This window comes from Chelmon rostratus, chromosome 9, assembly GCF_017976325.1.
Source record: "Chelmon rostratus isolate fCheRos1 chromosome 9, fCheRos1.pri, whole genome shotgun sequence".
Lineage (NCBI taxonomy): Eukaryota > Metazoa > Chordata > Actinopteri > Chaetodontiformes > Chaetodontidae > Chelmon > Chelmon rostratus.
Window position 1 is genome coordinate 13,034,158 of NC_055666.1, and position 17,306 is coordinate 13,051,463.

At 43.4% G+C, this 17,306-nt stretch overlaps 1 protein-coding gene across 1 annotated transcript in view; it reads right to left on the bottom strand.

The window, feature by feature from the left end:
* Positions 1 to 4,399: 4,399 nt before the first annotated feature.
* Positions 4,400 to 17,306, bottom strand: part of adamts2a (ADAM metallopeptidase with thrombospondin type 1 motif, 2a) — a 108,039-nt gene continuing 95,132 nt past the window's right edge. The window contains exons 10-22 of the mRNA XM_041944772.1: positions 16,641 to 16,754; positions 16,387 to 16,532; positions 15,921 to 16,096; positions 13,702 to 13,835; positions 13,473 to 13,596; positions 12,873 to 12,953; positions 12,606 to 12,769; positions 12,321 to 12,477; positions 12,081 to 12,216; positions 11,713 to 11,920; positions 11,200 to 11,329; positions 10,898 to 10,972; positions 4,400 to 7,699 (exon numbers count right to left, since the gene is read on the bottom strand). Of these exons, the coding sequence (XP_041800706.1) occupies positions 5,475 to 7,699; positions 10,898 to 10,972; positions 11,200 to 11,329; positions 11,713 to 11,920; positions 12,081 to 12,216; positions 12,321 to 12,477; positions 12,606 to 12,769; positions 12,873 to 12,953; positions 13,473 to 13,596; positions 13,702 to 13,835; positions 15,921 to 16,096; positions 16,387 to 16,532; positions 16,641 to 16,754 (3,870 nt within the window). The 3' untranslated portion in view covers positions 4,400 to 5,474. The remainder of the gene's footprint in view (positions 7,700 to 10,897; positions 10,973 to 11,199; positions 11,330 to 11,712; positions 11,921 to 12,080; positions 12,217 to 12,320; positions 12,478 to 12,605; positions 12,770 to 12,872; positions 12,954 to 13,472; positions 13,597 to 13,701; positions 13,836 to 15,920; positions 16,097 to 16,386; positions 16,533 to 16,640; positions 16,755 to 17,306) is intronic.

A 17,306-nucleotide genomic window follows, 5' to 3' on the forward strand; every position in this document is an offset into this window, starting at 1 on the left:
GCTGAGCCTGGTTATTGATTTTTATCACTGGGTTTTCGTCTGCCAGAGGGATTCTGAGAAATGGTCATATGGTCGTTCTCTGAGAGGAGTTTCCTCAAGAAGAAGAAGAAGAAGCACTTTTTAAACATTTTGGGGAAATGAAAACGAAATCAAAGTGGATGGGCGTGTTAAAGTATAATGTTACAGTTACAGTAAATGCAACAAAACGCTCGTGAGTCAAAACTTCTCGAAGACAGTCTCGGCAAAAATGATCGCGATCACAGTCAGGATCTTCACCTTGGCGGCACAGGTTGCAGGGTTAATGGATCCCACCGGACTATGAGGTGTGACTGTTATTGCACTTTTTATCCACCTCTTGCGCGAGAATGAGGGTGAAGCACAAAAGGTAAGTCATCCTCACTGAGTTGGGAGAACCCGCTGCGAACTTTATCTTCACCTGCTGCAGCGTGCCTAAAGAAGACGTCAACAAGACATACCTGATGTCACGAGAGGAGACTCCAACTCATCTCACAGATCAGAGACAGAAACAAAGAAAACACGCCGATGAGTCTTACAACTTGTGGCTCTAAGGTCTGCCGTGCTGTGTGAGTTGGAATCTGCAGTGTTTTAACGCAACGCAACTCTATAGCTCAAAGAGCACAATTGTTATCCCGCACGTTTTTTCTTCCCATTTTTCATCTTCCGCCAAAATAGATAATTTTGTCGGGTCGAAATTAATTTTATATCTCTTACGGTTTTTGAGCTATGACCAACTCAAGACCATAAAGTTTCTCAAAAAATGCTCAGAATTTCTCCCCCTAGAGTGGATGACATCATCAGTTAGAGTGAAAGAACCAGTGAGAAATCACCTGAATTTTTTTTCTAAAATTGCCGTATAATCCAAACGGTGAAGAGGAGACACATAATTTTTGGATCTTTTTGTAGACAAACCTTTCTTCTCTCGTCAAAGTTCAATTTTAAAGGGTTAGCCCCCACCAAATTTAAATAAAGAGGGATCTTGCACCAGCTGCCCTGCTCTGCTGCTCCATTTAAACCCATACAATCTCCTGTTTTCTGAGTCGTTTCTGAGACCGTTTCTGAGTGTCTTTTTAAATCGACCATTTAGTCATTTTTCTAAAGAATATCTAGACATAAAACACACGTACATCTGGCCCAGACTTGTCCGCATCTCACAGTGTAATCGGTTTTTTGATAGCAGCTACGGTTTTGTCACAATCACAAGTTGTTCGGAAGAAACCGACAGCGAAAAAGTAGCTGTTCAGGAACAGGTAAAAAGTGGGAGAGATAGAGAGGTAATTATCATAACTTCAGGTGGGGCAGAAGTTACACACGCACACACACATACACATTCAGACAAACATATATCAGACACAGCTCCATGTAGGAACTGGTTGGGCTGCTTTTTCAAAATACTTGGGACAATTTGATAAATGTGTAGTTCAAGCAGACACACACACACAAACAGACGAAGACACACACAAACGCAGTCACACACAAATACAGTTAAATACACACAGACAGCTTCATATACATAGACAGGCACAACGCCGTTAGCTCTATTAGCGCCGTTAGCATTAGCGCCGTTAGCTCTGCTAGCTCTTTTCGAAATGTTAGCATGGTTAGCTCTGTTAGCACCGTTAGCTCTGTTAGTGAAAGGAAACTTTGGATGATAATAGGGATGGTTCATTTCCATTAAATTCATTCATGTTTATTGATTCAGTTAATAAGACCAGCAGCCGCCTCGTGCCACTGTCAAATTTTCGGCGGTGCCGGAATTGTCTAGTTATAAATATAATCATATCACACTGAGAAAAAGTACTTTTTTTGGGATCTTGCAACGTCTGAATACATGAACAAGCCGAGCACAACACATGTTGACTATTATCCCCTCTAATACAAATAGTTTCTCTATTTTGGACTCAGTTCCCTCCAAATCACAGAAATGTATGTTTTTATTTACTTTGTCATGATCCCCATGAGTTCTTACCACAGCAACAACTTCTAGCAAAAAAGTTCATATCAACTGCAAATGTGAGGTTTGTTGGTAAATAGTTATTGGCCATGCGGTCTTAATGCGCTGCACAGCGTTCTTGACAAGATTTTCTGAGTGATCTAATATTATTAATAATAATAATAGTAATTAATAAAAAATAAAACCAAAACCACAAAAGAAAAACCCAATCCTCCCAAAACTGATTAACTTATGAAAGATATAGACAATTAAGGGTGAATTTGTTGCATGTTTCAGAAAGAAGATGCTTTTTACTGTCCGTGAGTCAGAGTTTGAATGGTGTGACTCAGTATATTTCACACAACCAATCTGTGAGAATGACTGGATGCAAAGTTCGATTCTGAGCCTGCAATGCTGGAAACCAGCTTAAATGTGTTCACAACTAATTTCTGTTCATAGAAATGGGCTATTCTGTAAGTTGAAAGGTGAATGTTCCAGGAAGGTTCCTCGAATGTTTCCTGTTAACATCCTTTAGATGTTAAAAGGAGAGTTTTTCCAACATAGAACTAAGATGAGGCTACGTTCTCTGAACGTTCTTGGAGAAGCCTTATGTGACAAGCTTCCTGTGTGTGGTCAGCAGTGTGCCTGTGACAAAGAGACCCAGGTGCAAAGATCACACAAGAACCAAAATTTTATAGACAAAACAGGAAGTCAGCCCGGCAGTAATCTAAATTCAAACAGCAGGCAGAGATGAACCACAGCTAAACACCAGCGGGAATAATAACGGCTGGACTGCTCGTCTGCAGGGAGGACAAACACAAGCTGGCAAACAGGTGGTGGATAAGGACCGAGAGGACTGATCGGATAATCGAAAACAGGTGATGAGTCAAACTGGCGGGAAACTGAACAATGACAGGAAGTAAAACTTATTGGAATGCATAAAGCAGAGTTACTACAAAATAAAACAGGAAATGCAGTTAACTAGAGTCCATACACGTTGTCACACAGCCAGACGAGCTTTCCCTCATCTTTTTGGCATTTATGCTATGCTAAGCTAACTGGCTGCTGGCTGCAGCCTCATACTTACTCTACAGACACGAGAGTGGTATTGATCATCTTATCTAACTCTTGGCAAGAAAGCACATGTTTTGCCTTTACAGGAATCCACTCTAATGAAATCTCTCCTGAAATACATACCTTACAAATTTGACATTAAGAAACACAACCTCTCTGGAGGCTGTATTGTATATGAGGTGGTCCAAACATGTGAAACACACACTACACACTAAGCCACGTATTGTTGGCAGATGTCAGTGTCATGAGCTTGTGGAATATTACTTTTACATATGTTTCAATATAAATGATAAACATGAAACTATATTAAAACATATTTGAATAACTGAAAAACTAGCAGCAAAAACTGTTAAAATTACCTCCAGAAACCACTTCATGTGGTTGTTAGAACGTCTTGGGAATGTTGCGTTGACCCACAACATTCTTAGAACGCTTTGTGTTAGCGGAGTCATCTCATGCTGAAGGGTCAGTTCACCCAAATCAGAAAGCTATTTTCCTTTTTACCCTGAGGATATCCAGCCATGCAGTTCCTCTTTTATTTGCAGAGAAGAAGAATTACATTTGAAAAAAAATCGATAGCTGCTCAATAGTTTCTCAGCAACAGTATCCAAAACTCAATGTGAACCCACTGACTATTGAGAATTCCCTGTGAAATAAATGAAGGCAACTCATTTCCAGGACTAAATTTTTGAATCCCAAGGTCAGAACGACTCGACTGAAGTGAGGTATTTTGTTAAGTCATGCTGACTCGTGCTGGAGCTGATCCATCGGGAATAAGAGTCAGAGCATATCTTTAATACATTAGACTCCATTTTAGCAATCGGAGACTTCACATTTGAAAATAAAACAGTGCTGAGACAGTCTTGCTCTGAACCTCATATTCTAAATCTGTCATGATAAAAGGAAGGTAATTAAAAAAAAGGTGAACTAAGGTGCAAACATACATACAGTGAACACCATCACAAGTTCTATGTCTTCTCTCAGGTATCACATCACTGTGCAACAGCGAGCTAAATATAGACTGAAGAAAAGCATGTGAGCCTGCTATTGATAATTAGATGATGAACTGACTCAGGGTTGTGTCGTGAAGTCTTACATCAACGGGTTTAACTAAAACTGATGCAGCAGTGAGGCTCACGGTAGCCGTGACCAGCATTTCTGTTAATCAGGATTGACTGAGTGACATAACAACTACAGGCTGCAGCCAAGTAGATAAAGAAGGGCAGCATGATAATTGTCCCTGGAAGAAAACTCACACAACGCTGACAGTTTGCAAAATACCACAGGCACTTAAACTTTAATAAATATTAAACATTAAGTTCTTTTTCGTATGTACAGGTATCGTACAGAAAGATCCATGGTACTTTTGCACCTGCTGCAAGTTAAAGATGTACCATTAGCAAAACTGGCCCTCAAAGCTTCTCTTTCAATACAGTTAATACAAACAGGCTTACTTATTTCATTATTATATTTTTGTACATAAATGAACGCATGAGGGACATTGCTTTTAGCAACACTGACAAAAAAAGCACCATACTTGATTGACCATTAAAAAAGGAAAACAAAATGTAACCTTTTTTTTCTCGTCAGTTTTTTTTTTCTATTTAGCTTTATGAGATATCAAAACATATCATCACAATATATCAGCACCAAGTGTTGGTAATGTCCCTCATCAGTCTTCCATACTGTACCACTTCCTGAGAGATGAGAAACCCCACGCAGTCAGACAGATGTTTGCTTTGGAAAGACCAACACAATCCAAGCTGTGTAAACTTTCACAATTCAATTAAACCAAAAGGAGACTTTGTGATTGTATAGTATTACCATAAAGCTTTCAGGCCTCCACCTACTCCAATTTACAGGGTGTATAGAGTATTCAGAGTGCTGTGCACGTGACCGTTTCATCTTGTCCTGCAGTGACTGCTATTGGGAGAAGTATTTATCTGTTTGTTGGGAAATGAGCTGCAGTCCTGGGCTGTACTTTGGATTCTAGGTGTTTCTAGGTGATTTTGTTGCTCCATACGCACCAATAGGGATAATACCATTTTACAAACTAAATCACACCTTATGTTCATCGTCACTGAATTCTCAAACAAGACTGTGGGTGGTTTTGGAGATAAAAGCTTGGCTTTGTAAAGTGCTGGTCAAGCTGGATGCACACTTTTCACCATTTCTCATCATCGTGTTTACACAGGCGAAGCGATTTGCTTCAAATCTGCACCAGCCTGTACTCTACAGGGCTTTTCTTTATTCAAAGCAACTGTTCAAACATGAGGCCATGATATTCTCTCTCTGCAACAGTCCTGATTGTCATGATGGTGATATGGCAGAGAGTTTTTAGTTCTTTCTTTTTGTGTGTAAAGGCCTGATAGAAAGTTCAGAGGGGCCTTACTAAAGTCCGTAAAGAAAAACATTGATCTCTATAAGAGAAATGTGAAGGCTTGGTCCATCATGCTGCATGGCCTCTCTTCATCCTGAGGAGAAAGTTCCGCTTCTCCTCCAGAAGCTCCTGAATGCGTTTGTTCCTGGTTCTCTCACGGAGGTTGACCCTGCGCTTTGGGATCAAATTGTTCTGGGAGATGTCGCTGTCCACGCCAACGATCCTGTTATATACGACGTCGATGGAGTTGTTCTCACTGTTCTCCTCTGATCTTTGCTGAGGTCTTACAATAGAGGTGGTGGTGGCTGTGGTGGCTGGTTTTTCTGTGGATGGAGTGATAGTGGGGGGAGGCGAGGCTGTGGCGGGGTCTGTGGTTGTCGTGGTAACAGGGATGCTCATGGGGATGTACTCAGACAGGTCCAACCAGGGTGAGGAAGCGAGGTCCGTCATATCCTCACTGTTGATGGTCGGGATCACCATGGTGAGGCCATCGTCTAGCACCATGGTGTCACTGATGATGCCCACGTTGCTGTAGGACACTGTGATGTCATCACCACTGAGAATGGTCCCGCTGGTTACTGTGACATCGCCGCTGTTGGTCATTGTGACATCACTATACGGACTGGTTCTGCTGGGCATGTTGACATCTTCAAAATGAACGGTTCCAGTCGGTGTTACGACATCATCAAAAGTGCTGGGCGTTGTGGTGAAAGCATCATGATGCCACAGTGGAGTTTCATCAGTAGCTGCTGCGTTGTTACTGATATACGTGACATTGATTCTGGATTCGGGGAAAGGCATGGCTGAAGCTGTCGCATATACATTAGTGTTGGGTGGGATAGTGGAAGAAAAGTACTCTCTCAGTTGTTCTGGACTTGGATGTGGAGTGGGAGCTGTGGTGTGATATGAAGAAGTTGTTTTAAGTGTTTTCTTGTTTGGCGTAGTCTTTTTTGTAATGGCCTTACTCTGATTAACCTTGGCCTGAGACTTTGTGGCATTTTTGGGCCCTGGTTTTGGGTTCTTTGGGGGACTTGTCTTTGTATGAGTTTGCTTTGTAACTTTTGTTTTTGGCTGAATGTTCTTTTTGGGATTGGCTTTTGGTGGAGCCACCTTTTTGGGTGTAGGTTTGGGCTTTTTCTCAGGAATAGTCTTAACTGGAGGAGTGTTTTTAAGAGTGGTCTTTACAGGTGGAGTCTTTTTGGGAGAAGTGCTTGCTGAAGTATTCTTTTTGGGAGTAGTTTTTGCCGGCGTAGTCTTTTTGGAAGTAGTTTTTGCCGGCGTAGACTTTTTGGGAGTAGTTTTTGCCGGCGTAGTCTTGGGAATGGTCTTTCCTGGAGTAGTCATTTTGAGAGTAGTTTTTATGGGAGTAGTGTTTTTCGGCGTAGTCTCTGTGGGAGTAGCGTTTGCTGGAGTAGTGTTTTTGGGAATGGACGTTCCCGGAGTAGTCTTTTTGGGAGTAGTCTTTTTGGGAGTAGTCTTTTTTGGAGTAGTGTTCGCTGGAGGAGTCTTTTTTGGAGTAGCGTTTGTTTTCTTTTTGGGATTGAGCTTTGGTGGAACATCTTTTCTTGTCGTATTTTTCAGTTCAGTATTCTTTTTTGGATTGAACCTTGGAGGAATCACCTTTTTGGGCTTTTTCTTTGGCGGAATATTCTTCTTGGGCTTGGATTTTAGTGGCATGTCTGTTTTTGTCCTGCTTTCTGTGGGATTCGTCATAATTGGACTGGTCGTCACTGGAAGGTGTGTGGTAGTTATCATACCAGATGTCGTTGGACTGTTTGTAGTGCTCTGTAGCTGTGGATCTGTGCTCTGGTCTGTGTCTGGGGGAGGAAGAGGCAGGGGATGAGCAGTGACAGTGGGAGCGATTGTAGTAACTGCTGTGGTTGCCTTTAAAGAGGTAGTGGGGAGGACTGGAGCACTGGTGGCAGCTGGACTGGTGATAATTTGTGTAGCACTTAGTGGGGAAGGGGTGGAATGAGGAACAGCAGTGGTGAAGGTAGGAGGATGAGTGGTGGTCCACGGTTCGATGGCTGAAGTTGAAATGGTGGTGACAGAAGCTTGGGTGAGTTGGATGGTTGTGAAGCCAGAGCGGAAGGTGTTGGTAGGTGGAGGAGCTGTTACACTGGGCCGGATGGAGGCTACGGGGGTGGATCTGGAGGTTGAATTGGGTGGAAGCTCTGTGATGGTGATATTGCTGCAGGACTTGCAGCACATGCGCCAGTAGTCCGGTAGGGAGCAGTAGCGCTTCAGCACCTCCATACGACAGAACATTGAGCGGTCGCCATGACAACGCTGGCCTGTGAAGGAGAGAACAGAGAGCTGAGACTGGGTGCAGCCAGGGGTAGAGACTATGAAGAGGTGGTTGTCTAATTCCTGGGATATAGTATGTCTTTGTATGTTAAAGAAATGTTACATAAGCAAGAGTCTTTGTGCTTCATTTCTACATAAAGTGCATGCATACGTGTGTGTGAGTGTGTGTGTTGGTTCCACACTGTGCAGAGTACAGTAGTAAAGCCAGACCATTAGCAGAGGATGCAGGAAGGAAGAGGAGAAAAACCCAAACATGAAGAGCAGTCATAAGATTAGTCCAGAGCAACTGAAATGGAAAAAGAAGGGTCGCCAGTCTTTGCGTTTTATTGATTTTTTTTCATCTAAAACATTTGACATCTAATTTTGACGTCCTCTTGCTCGCGTAGCTTTGCGTCACCTTTGCTTCAGGTGTGCGTCATTTTTCAGCTGCTAAATTGTGAATTGACTTGTACCCTTTTTGTACCATACCAGCAAAAGTAACCGTGTTCTCCTGGCAATGTTTCACATTTTCTCTGACAAAGACTGTGGCCAGTGAACATTCCTGGTGAGAGAAAGATCACACTTTTTAAAACATTTTTATTGATACAACTTTGCTGTTGAGAATGACAGTAACTGAAACAATGAGATGTACGCCCCCCCCTGCTCAATATATAGATATATTCTTTTCTTAAGAAAAATAATTCAACTGTATCGAAAGTTACAAGTTCACAGTCACTTTGGTAAAACACTTCATTACTTGGAAATCAACCAGTCAATCTGTTTATCGATTGAAAAAAAACAAACATGAAGTACATAAATTATATGGGCCGTTTAAATAAAATACATAATTTCCATGATGATGTAAAAACTGGAATGGCACATTAAGTGTCATATGAAACATTTACAAAACATTAATAAAATTTCCCTGATAAATCAAAGTGCATATAGACGCAGTGCACGTAGTCCATCTGAATGTTTCTTCAACGTTAGCCAAACGTTAGCCAGCCCCACGCAGCAGGCCAGTGAAGCCACAAAACAGTTACCCATAGTATAGAATATTATAGAAGAAGATAACAGTCATGAACATTATTAAATACAGTCAACACCAATGTTATATACAGTCACACTGCTAGGTCTGGCTTGGTCTCATACAGTCCAACTCCAGCAGAAGGAAACCTTGGATAGCTCGCTACATAGTCACAACAGAAATATGTGATCACAATACAATGACAAGTCTGAAGTGTTTTTTTTTTTCTAGATGCCATATGTGTCGATACCCTAGGCCCTTTGTAAACCCTTCCCAGTAGTCGGACAATGGTCCAACATCACCTTGGTAGGTTTGATGGTTGGCGGGTGTGAGTTTGTTAAGTTGGTTTGAAGCTGCCTCTATTCCGAGTGAAACTTTGAATGAGTAAAGCCATCTCTTTCACAGATAAATGCCATTACATTCAATCCAAGATAAGGCATTGTTCATGTGGTTAATGTTCATCAAAAGAAAATGAGATCATCAGACGCTCTCAAATCAAAGTTTATGAGGTATTTCTGTATCTGATCGCGATGTGTAGAAGCCCGAATGATGAAGCTCTCTTACACGCGTACGCATGCAAACACATGCACCCACATACACGCACACACAACAGCGCAGACACACTTTCACCGACAAGACTAAGTATATGTCATTCAATCACGCATTCATTTACTCGCTCACCTCGGCTGACGACACACATGCACTCCTGCACACGCACGCGCAGATGCACTGACACGCTCACACACACACGCATGCACGCGCATACAGGTGATGGATGCAAATGTGCATGACAAAACGTGATCCTATCCTTAAAGAAAGCAAGAAGCGACAGTAAACCACTGATCCATCTGAGAGAATGGAGAGGCAACTAACTGACCAAGTCCTGCATAATATAGGTCTAACCCCTTCCCCCCGGAACACTTTACCTTTATTTAAATATTCATCTGTATTCATGTAAAATCAATAAAAAAATACACATAACAGTCAAGGATCTAAGCGATCAATAGCAGTCCAAAGGTTTTAGGCAAATAAGCTACAGCTTATTCATGGTAAAACATTATTAATATTATTGTTACTCATATAGATTTAGATTTATAGGTATATATAAATACAAATATATTTATAGATGTATTTGTTTAAAGTCTGCAAGCACAAATAAGCTGCATTTATTGAACTTTAGTATAACAGTCAAAGAGAGGATGGCTGATGATGAGGTGAAATGGGAAGCAACCTCAAGCGGTCAGACTACCCTGTTTTTTTTTTTTGTTCTTTTTTTTTTAAATTAGCCTTTACTTCAAGATTTCTTCACCTCACATTTCCCACCCAAAAAATCAAAAGGTTTACTGATGTCACTTCCTGTCCCTGTGCTGAGTTCCTGTCAATCTGAGAATGGAACGTAGAATGAGACGCCACTCTCATCCCCGAATGGAACCAGGATGTCAGATGAGCACTTTAGCAAAGATGTCCTCATTGTGACAAGATCACATTCACAATAAAGCTTTCATATTTTTTTATAACTTTTTTTTTCTATATAGATATTTATATACCCTTTCTGTTTATTTTCACACCTGTTTCTCCCCACAATGACAGTGCGCTACAAAAAGACAAAAGCGCAGCTGCATCTCAGGAGTGGTAACCCAGCTCGCGCAAAACATGGCCGCCAAATGCAGAGGGGGGTCCCTCACACATGAACGGCTCTTCGACACATCTCAGGAGGTGCCGACGAAAGCCTGTTTGCCTCGCCACTTCGAAAAATCCTTTGCACATCAAATTTTTTGTTGATCTTTTGAGTTTTCGACTGGCCAGTGGTTACAACACAATGCTCCACAAAGGAGAGAGAGAGAGAGAGATAGAGAGAGAGACAGAGCAAGAGAGAACCAACCAGCACACACAGGAGCCAGAGACCTCCCCCCCAGTCAGAGCCGTCTCAGACACACAGAGAGAGAGGCAACACCACCCCCCCCCCCTCCCCCCCCAAAAGAGAAGCGAAAGCTTTGCCGCTCGCTCACGGGCGTGGGCACAGGCACGGGGCGCGGGGGAGGGGCGGGTCAGGGGGCCAGCCGGGGCCGGCCCTGCAGAGACAGGAGGACAGAGACGGGCAGGGCCCAGCAGAGGACAGACATGCAGCTGCGGCTGCCGCTGTGGAGACCAGGCTGGGAACTATAGAGGGAGGTTTTACGTGAGGAGATCTTCGGGAAGTTGGGGTTGGGGCGAGACAGCCACTGGATCAGGATGTTGCCGTTCTTGTTGAGGTCTGATGAGCCCTCTGCGGAGAAAAGAGGAGAATGTGATGGAGTAGTTGAGGTGGCATGGGAAGTCTTTTAATGGACATTGTGATCACCTTTCCCCTCTGTTTTTTCTGCACTGATATCAAGGCCTGTTTAGCTCCATCGACTCAAGATTAACTCCAGTTCATTACAAGTAATTACTGGCAACATGGTGATATTGTAAATGTAATTTTAGAGGTTCTGTAACACTCACTGGGACATGGATCCAGGCGACAGACTCTGATGGTGTCGGGCTTACTGTCCAGACACAAGCCGATGGTGTTGTCTCTGGTGTGGCACAGAGCCTGCCTCTGCTGGGTCCCATTACCGCACGTCACTGAGCACTGCAGAGACAGGACACGAACACACACAAGTTGGAGCAAATCACTTGGTAAATATGGGCATAAAATGTTTCCAAGTTGACAAAATGTAAAGTAGTACAAAGGCAAACACGTGAACATCGAGCTGTTTTTGTAATCATTATCCTTGGTTTACTGTCAGTGGTAACAGTGAAGATCACATGATCTGCTTTATGGCTTGTCAAACCTGCCAAGAATACAGTTCTGAGAAAGTCTTGTGATGTCTAAAACACTGACTGTCTCACAAAAATACCAGCTGCTGGGCTTCAGTACAAAAATATCAAGTATTTCCCTGCAAAAACCCGAACCGGCCAAACACTGTTTTCCATTTTCCTGTTTGAGTTCTGATTCCCGCTCAGCCTGCGTACCTGTGACCACGGTCCAACTCTCCACTGGGTGGGGCACGGGTGCCGATTGCAGGCTCTGCGAGTCTCCGGCCGGTCGTCGTTGCAGTGCTTATTGTGGATGGAGCGCGTGGTGTTGTCGTCTGAGGGCTGGACACAGCTGACCGAGCGGATTTGCATGCCTGTTTTTCCACATGGTTTGCTGCAGTTTTGCCACTCCCCTGTCACCCAGCTAGAGAGCAGGAAGAGAGGAACATGAGTTCAAAGGGGTTCAAAATGTCAAAATGCTGAAGTAAACAATGGAGAGGGAGGGGAAAAGGGGCCAACTGAGTGTAGAAAAAGCTTTCTTTGATTCATATTTTTACAGTTGGTGCCATAAATACAACGCATACATGGGTGGAGGGCAGGGCTTCTGGTTGCAGTCTCTGGTGTCTCCTCTTGGTTTCATGTTGGATTTGTTACAGAAGCTCTTGTGGACCATCTTACTGTCAACTTTTCTTCTGCAGCCGTATCGCAGGTACTGCTTCCCTACAGCGAGAGGGGACGGGACGTTTCCCACATGTTAGCACAGAAACAGGAAGACAGGCATGCAACATGAGACACCCGACACGCTTTTCCTCGCTCTGCTGTACCTCCACCGCAGGGCTTGGAGCAGTAGGACCATCTCTTTGGAGCCCACTCATAGGCGCTGTCTTCTACCAGCATGTTGTTCTGAATGGCAGAGTCACTGTCCATGTTCATCATGTACTTATAAGACAAATTCACATCCTCATCTCCATGTAGTTTCATCTGCAAGCAGAAAGATCATCAGAACGCTTTAGATAACTGACATTATTTCAGACAAAAGCTGATATTTTAGTTGTAATTTAGATCGCTTGGTGCGCAGAAAACGCTTGTGTGTCCATTTCAATGCATACCATGATCAGAATGCCATGTCTGAGAGGGCCAGTGGTCTGAAGCGTCTCCTTGTCGTTGTCATTCTCATATTCCCACTCCACGCCCTTCTCTATGACCGAGTGGGATTCTGGGTATTCGTTTTCCCCGTTCAAGAAGAACAGTCCCGACGCCACGTTCTTTACAGCTGTGGATGGGCGGGAAATATACACTGATTACGCTTCAACCGCACACATGCATGTAAAACAATACAATATGCACACACAGAAAAGAAAAACAATGTCAAATACCTAAAGTGTGGGAGGTCGCTTTCAGCTCTTGGATCAGTAAGTGTCGCGCTCCTCTGGGGATTTCAAGAACTTTGAGGAAAACTGAGAGAAAACACACATCTGGTTTGTGACGCCAACATCATCAAAACCTCATTTTACAGTTTCCTGACGAAGAGCCTCAGCGAATGGAAGGAAAGCGCTCTTACTCATTTCAACCGTGTATCCCCGCTCACTAGTTAAAACCCTTTTGGACGTGGATATATATTCTCATCGAGGATAAACATCTGATTATGGGAGTGTTGGTGCTGTGATGCAGGTCTGCTCCGACTACAAGAGTTAGATAATGAATATAAGCAAGAGCGAGGTTTGACGTAACTTCTTGGCAATGCTCGACTCACATGGAAACACATAAACTCAGATCTTACTGAGGTTTGGACATTGTTGCAGATCCTCCTCTAGAGGGCGATGTTTAGCTGAACATAATGTGGATGGGTGCAGACCATAAGGAAATGAGATTGGCCAACTATTTATCCTGCATTTATCTACGTGATAGACAGCTGCTGCACTGGTGGAAATAAAAATAAGAATAAAGCGTTATTGCGAGTGTCAGCGTGTGTTTACCTTGCTTCTTGGCCGTGCGTGTGATGGTGTCTTTGAAGGTTTTGCAGCTGGAGTTGTCTCCTCCACACACTCCACATTTGTCGTCCTGCTTTGAGGAGCCGACCACACCGTCACAGCCCACTTTCTGTTCATGAGGACATGGAAAGTTTAGAGCAGTTTAAATATGAAACACATGCAGCCGTCTCGCCCTTACACACACACACACACACACATACATAACATCACTCACCTCGCACTCCCCTCGCACGCACACACTGTGAGGGTCCTTGTATGAGCAGCGTGTGCCGTCCAGTACCATTTTCTGCATGAAGACCACATCTTGCGTCTCCTTGGACTGGCAGTGCAGGTGGCAGCGTTTGTCAGCTGGGAGACGAACAAAAAACACATAAAAATGTCAAACAATCTTTCAAACGATCGGGCCAAAACGGCACATTTGCAACTCATTTGGCTGATTTCATCTTTACAACCAACATGTGATTATATTTTATTTTCTGAATGGGCCCTCCATGAGTCAGCGTGACGCTCTGCCTCATTGTGTCTGTCTGTGTGAGTCATACTACAACTACATGAGGCTCCAGAGACAAAACCTGGCAGTTCATCCCAGTGAGAATGAACACTCCTACTTCATCACGTTTGTTACAGATGGACATAATCCAGAGACCTTGTCTCATGGTGCTTTGACACTAATAAGCAGGTGGCAGACGCGCTACTGTGGACCTGCAATATGTGGAGAGACACGCTTTTCTCAGGTTGTACTGAGAACACACAGAAACAATGCAGGAATTCCTTTCTCAGTGATCTCAATGAATTCTCTTGTGCAGTGATATGATAATCGCGGGGGCCCATGCACTTATACTTGTGAATCACAGTGTATAGATTCATTTTAGATGTATATATGCCTCTAGATGAATCTATATTAGCCTCTCAATCCAAGCAGCTATACATCATCACACAGTTAAACATCCTCCATGCCATAAAAAATAAGTAATGATACTGAAAAGTTAGTCCACACTGTTTCTTTCTACTTATTTTTTGGAAATGTGTGTTTTTAGTAACATGGTTAAGAACACTGGTTTGTTGTATGTTTACTGGACTTCAAGTGCAATAAAGATTTTCCAATATGAACTGGAGCAAATATATTTTACTATTACTATATATTTATATTTGCTACGCAGCAAGATACACTGTTTATTAGCGAAAGTTGCTTAATTTTTGAGACCTTAAAAATTACATTTTGAGGTTTTTAGGAGGTCCAAGGTGTTAATTAAAGGCTCAGAGAGCCTTGAAATACTGCACTTTGAGGAGTCTGAGGAAACATCTAATCACATCTGTGTGAGAACAGATTGAATCTAATGTGATAGCGCCCAGGCCTGGATGAATCCCTCTAAACCAGCTGCTTAAACAGCCACACGCACAGGGCAGCCTTACGTTTCAGGTTTCTTTGCTCAAGAGTAATTTACAGTATATCTGTTGACTTGGGAAAAGACCCAAGAGAGACAAAAAAGCAGCGTGTCAAACTCTAAACAAATACTACAATTTCACACTCGGAGCAGAAACACTCCTTTTCTCTCCTCACGCTATCTGGAACTCAGGAGATGACAGACCATGAATGGAATTCAATTTCACCTCCCTGTTCACTTTTTTCTCTCTCTCACACACGGACACACACATCTGTGCTGGCACACTAACACACACTCAAGGAAAAGTAATTTGAGACTGAGAAATCCTGGCTGAAAAATATGGTATGATAAGAACGGAGCAAAACAATTTAGGAAGGCACCTCTTAGCGGAGTGTGCATAGCATGACCTCTGATTAGGTATGGAGACAGCTCAGCACTTTTCTCTAGGGCTACCCTTTAGTAGGATGATAATTTAATACCTATCAGCACAGCAGTGACACCTCCATTTAGGGGCAGGGTCGGTCTGACAACCAGACACACATGCATTCATTTCAAAACTTCTCAATAATGTAAAGAGGCTTTGGATATTTAGTTTAGGATGGGATCCCATTGGGAGCCTGATGGTTTGTCCATATGTGCCAACTGATACATGGATGGAGAAGAGGATGGAGGAGGAGGGAGTTTGTGAGGTTCAAATGACATCAGTGATTGGGTGGAGAAAGAGAAGACACAGAGTTCAAAGATGATTGCTTTTAACAAGACTTACAAAGAGATGACGTGTTTTTATGGGAGGGCGTAGTCATAGCTCAAAGCTGTACTCAGCAGGATGTCCAGATGTCAATGACCATAACAGAACACAACCTATATATAAAACCCAAAAGCATACAAGAATTGTTTGCTTCCTCTTTTTGGCTTTCATTCATATTGACAACTTCCACTGTGTATCATCACATAGAGGTTGTCATTCTCAGACTGGCATCCTTCGTTCTGGCAGCTTCTTTCTCCACCAAACTGCTTTGCCCCTTTCCATCTGCAGGTGTGCACTCACGGTCTGGGTGTTCGTAAGGCAGCCAGTGGTGCTTGTTGCTGTGGAGTTCAGGGCGAGGGTCCCAAGCGTGGCACTGCTCCTCCCGCGTGTCGCTGTAGATGTCCTCGCATTCGTTGGTGTTGCACATCTGGAACTGATAAGTCGCCCCCACGCAGGTACGCCCTCCGTTGGCTGGTCTGAGTGGGTCGCAGGACAGAGGACACATACATCATTCAAAATGTGTGCCTGAATGATACATTTAGCTCTCGTACAAATTATCTTGATCAACGTTAATGAAACAAATTGCCTCTCAGGAATTCTCACTAGCAGCATCAGAGGCTAACTATCAAGAACTCTGAATTTGGCATAATTAAGAGGCTGAAAACATGCACTTTCACTTTTTAACACACACACACACACACACACACACACACACACACACACACACACACAAACAAATTTAATCCTGGGAAACACAGATTCATACCTCGGATTGTCACAGTCGCGCGTGCGAAATTGTACCCCTCCACCGCAGGTGCGGGAGCACTGGCCAAACTCACTCCACGAACCCCAGTTTCCATCTTGCTTTATGATGTCAGGGGTCAACCAGATGCAATGACCTTTAAAGCAATGCTGCAACAGAGCAAAAACACAAGACATGGTTGCTGTTTGGATCCAGTGCGCTGCCAAATTGTATTTCTCCCACACAATGTATGTTAAAGTGCAATAGCATATAAATACCTTCCCATTCCCACACATGGTGCCATCAATGGGCGGTCCTTTCTTGGTCTTGCAGAAGAAGGGATTGTCTGGGTGGCTGCACCACAGCTGCTTACATGGGTCAAATGTGCGGTACTGCAGGGCACAGAGAGAGACTGACTCTTACGATTAAAAGCCCTACTATACAGCGCACACACTGCGTAACAGACTGACCTTCAATTACACAAGTCAACCGTCATTAGACAGCTGGAGTGAGACTAAACACTGAAAATAGGAAGTAAAGATAGAGATGAGAAGAGAAAGATCACTACAACAATAACCACAACAGTGTTATACCCAACAATAACAACACAGACCCTGCACTGTGTCACTGCACTGGACACTACGCTTCACTGAGAAACACACAGCCATTCATGCAAACCAAACCAAAGGATGAGAGAGAGACAAGGCTCTCATAATGAGGCAGCCTGTGGTTTAATTGGGACACATGGGAGGTCAGAGGGCAGAGGGCGAAAGGTTAAAAGGCCAAAAGGTGAGGTCTCATTGACCTCTAAAATGCCCCTATGCACAGATCAAGGACCAAATTCTCTGATATGAGCCATTGATGAGGATGCCACCAAACCGTCCTGCAGTCCAATGCCTGAGGGGCCGTGCCCTCCTCCCTCCATTCCACAGACTTCCCAACCC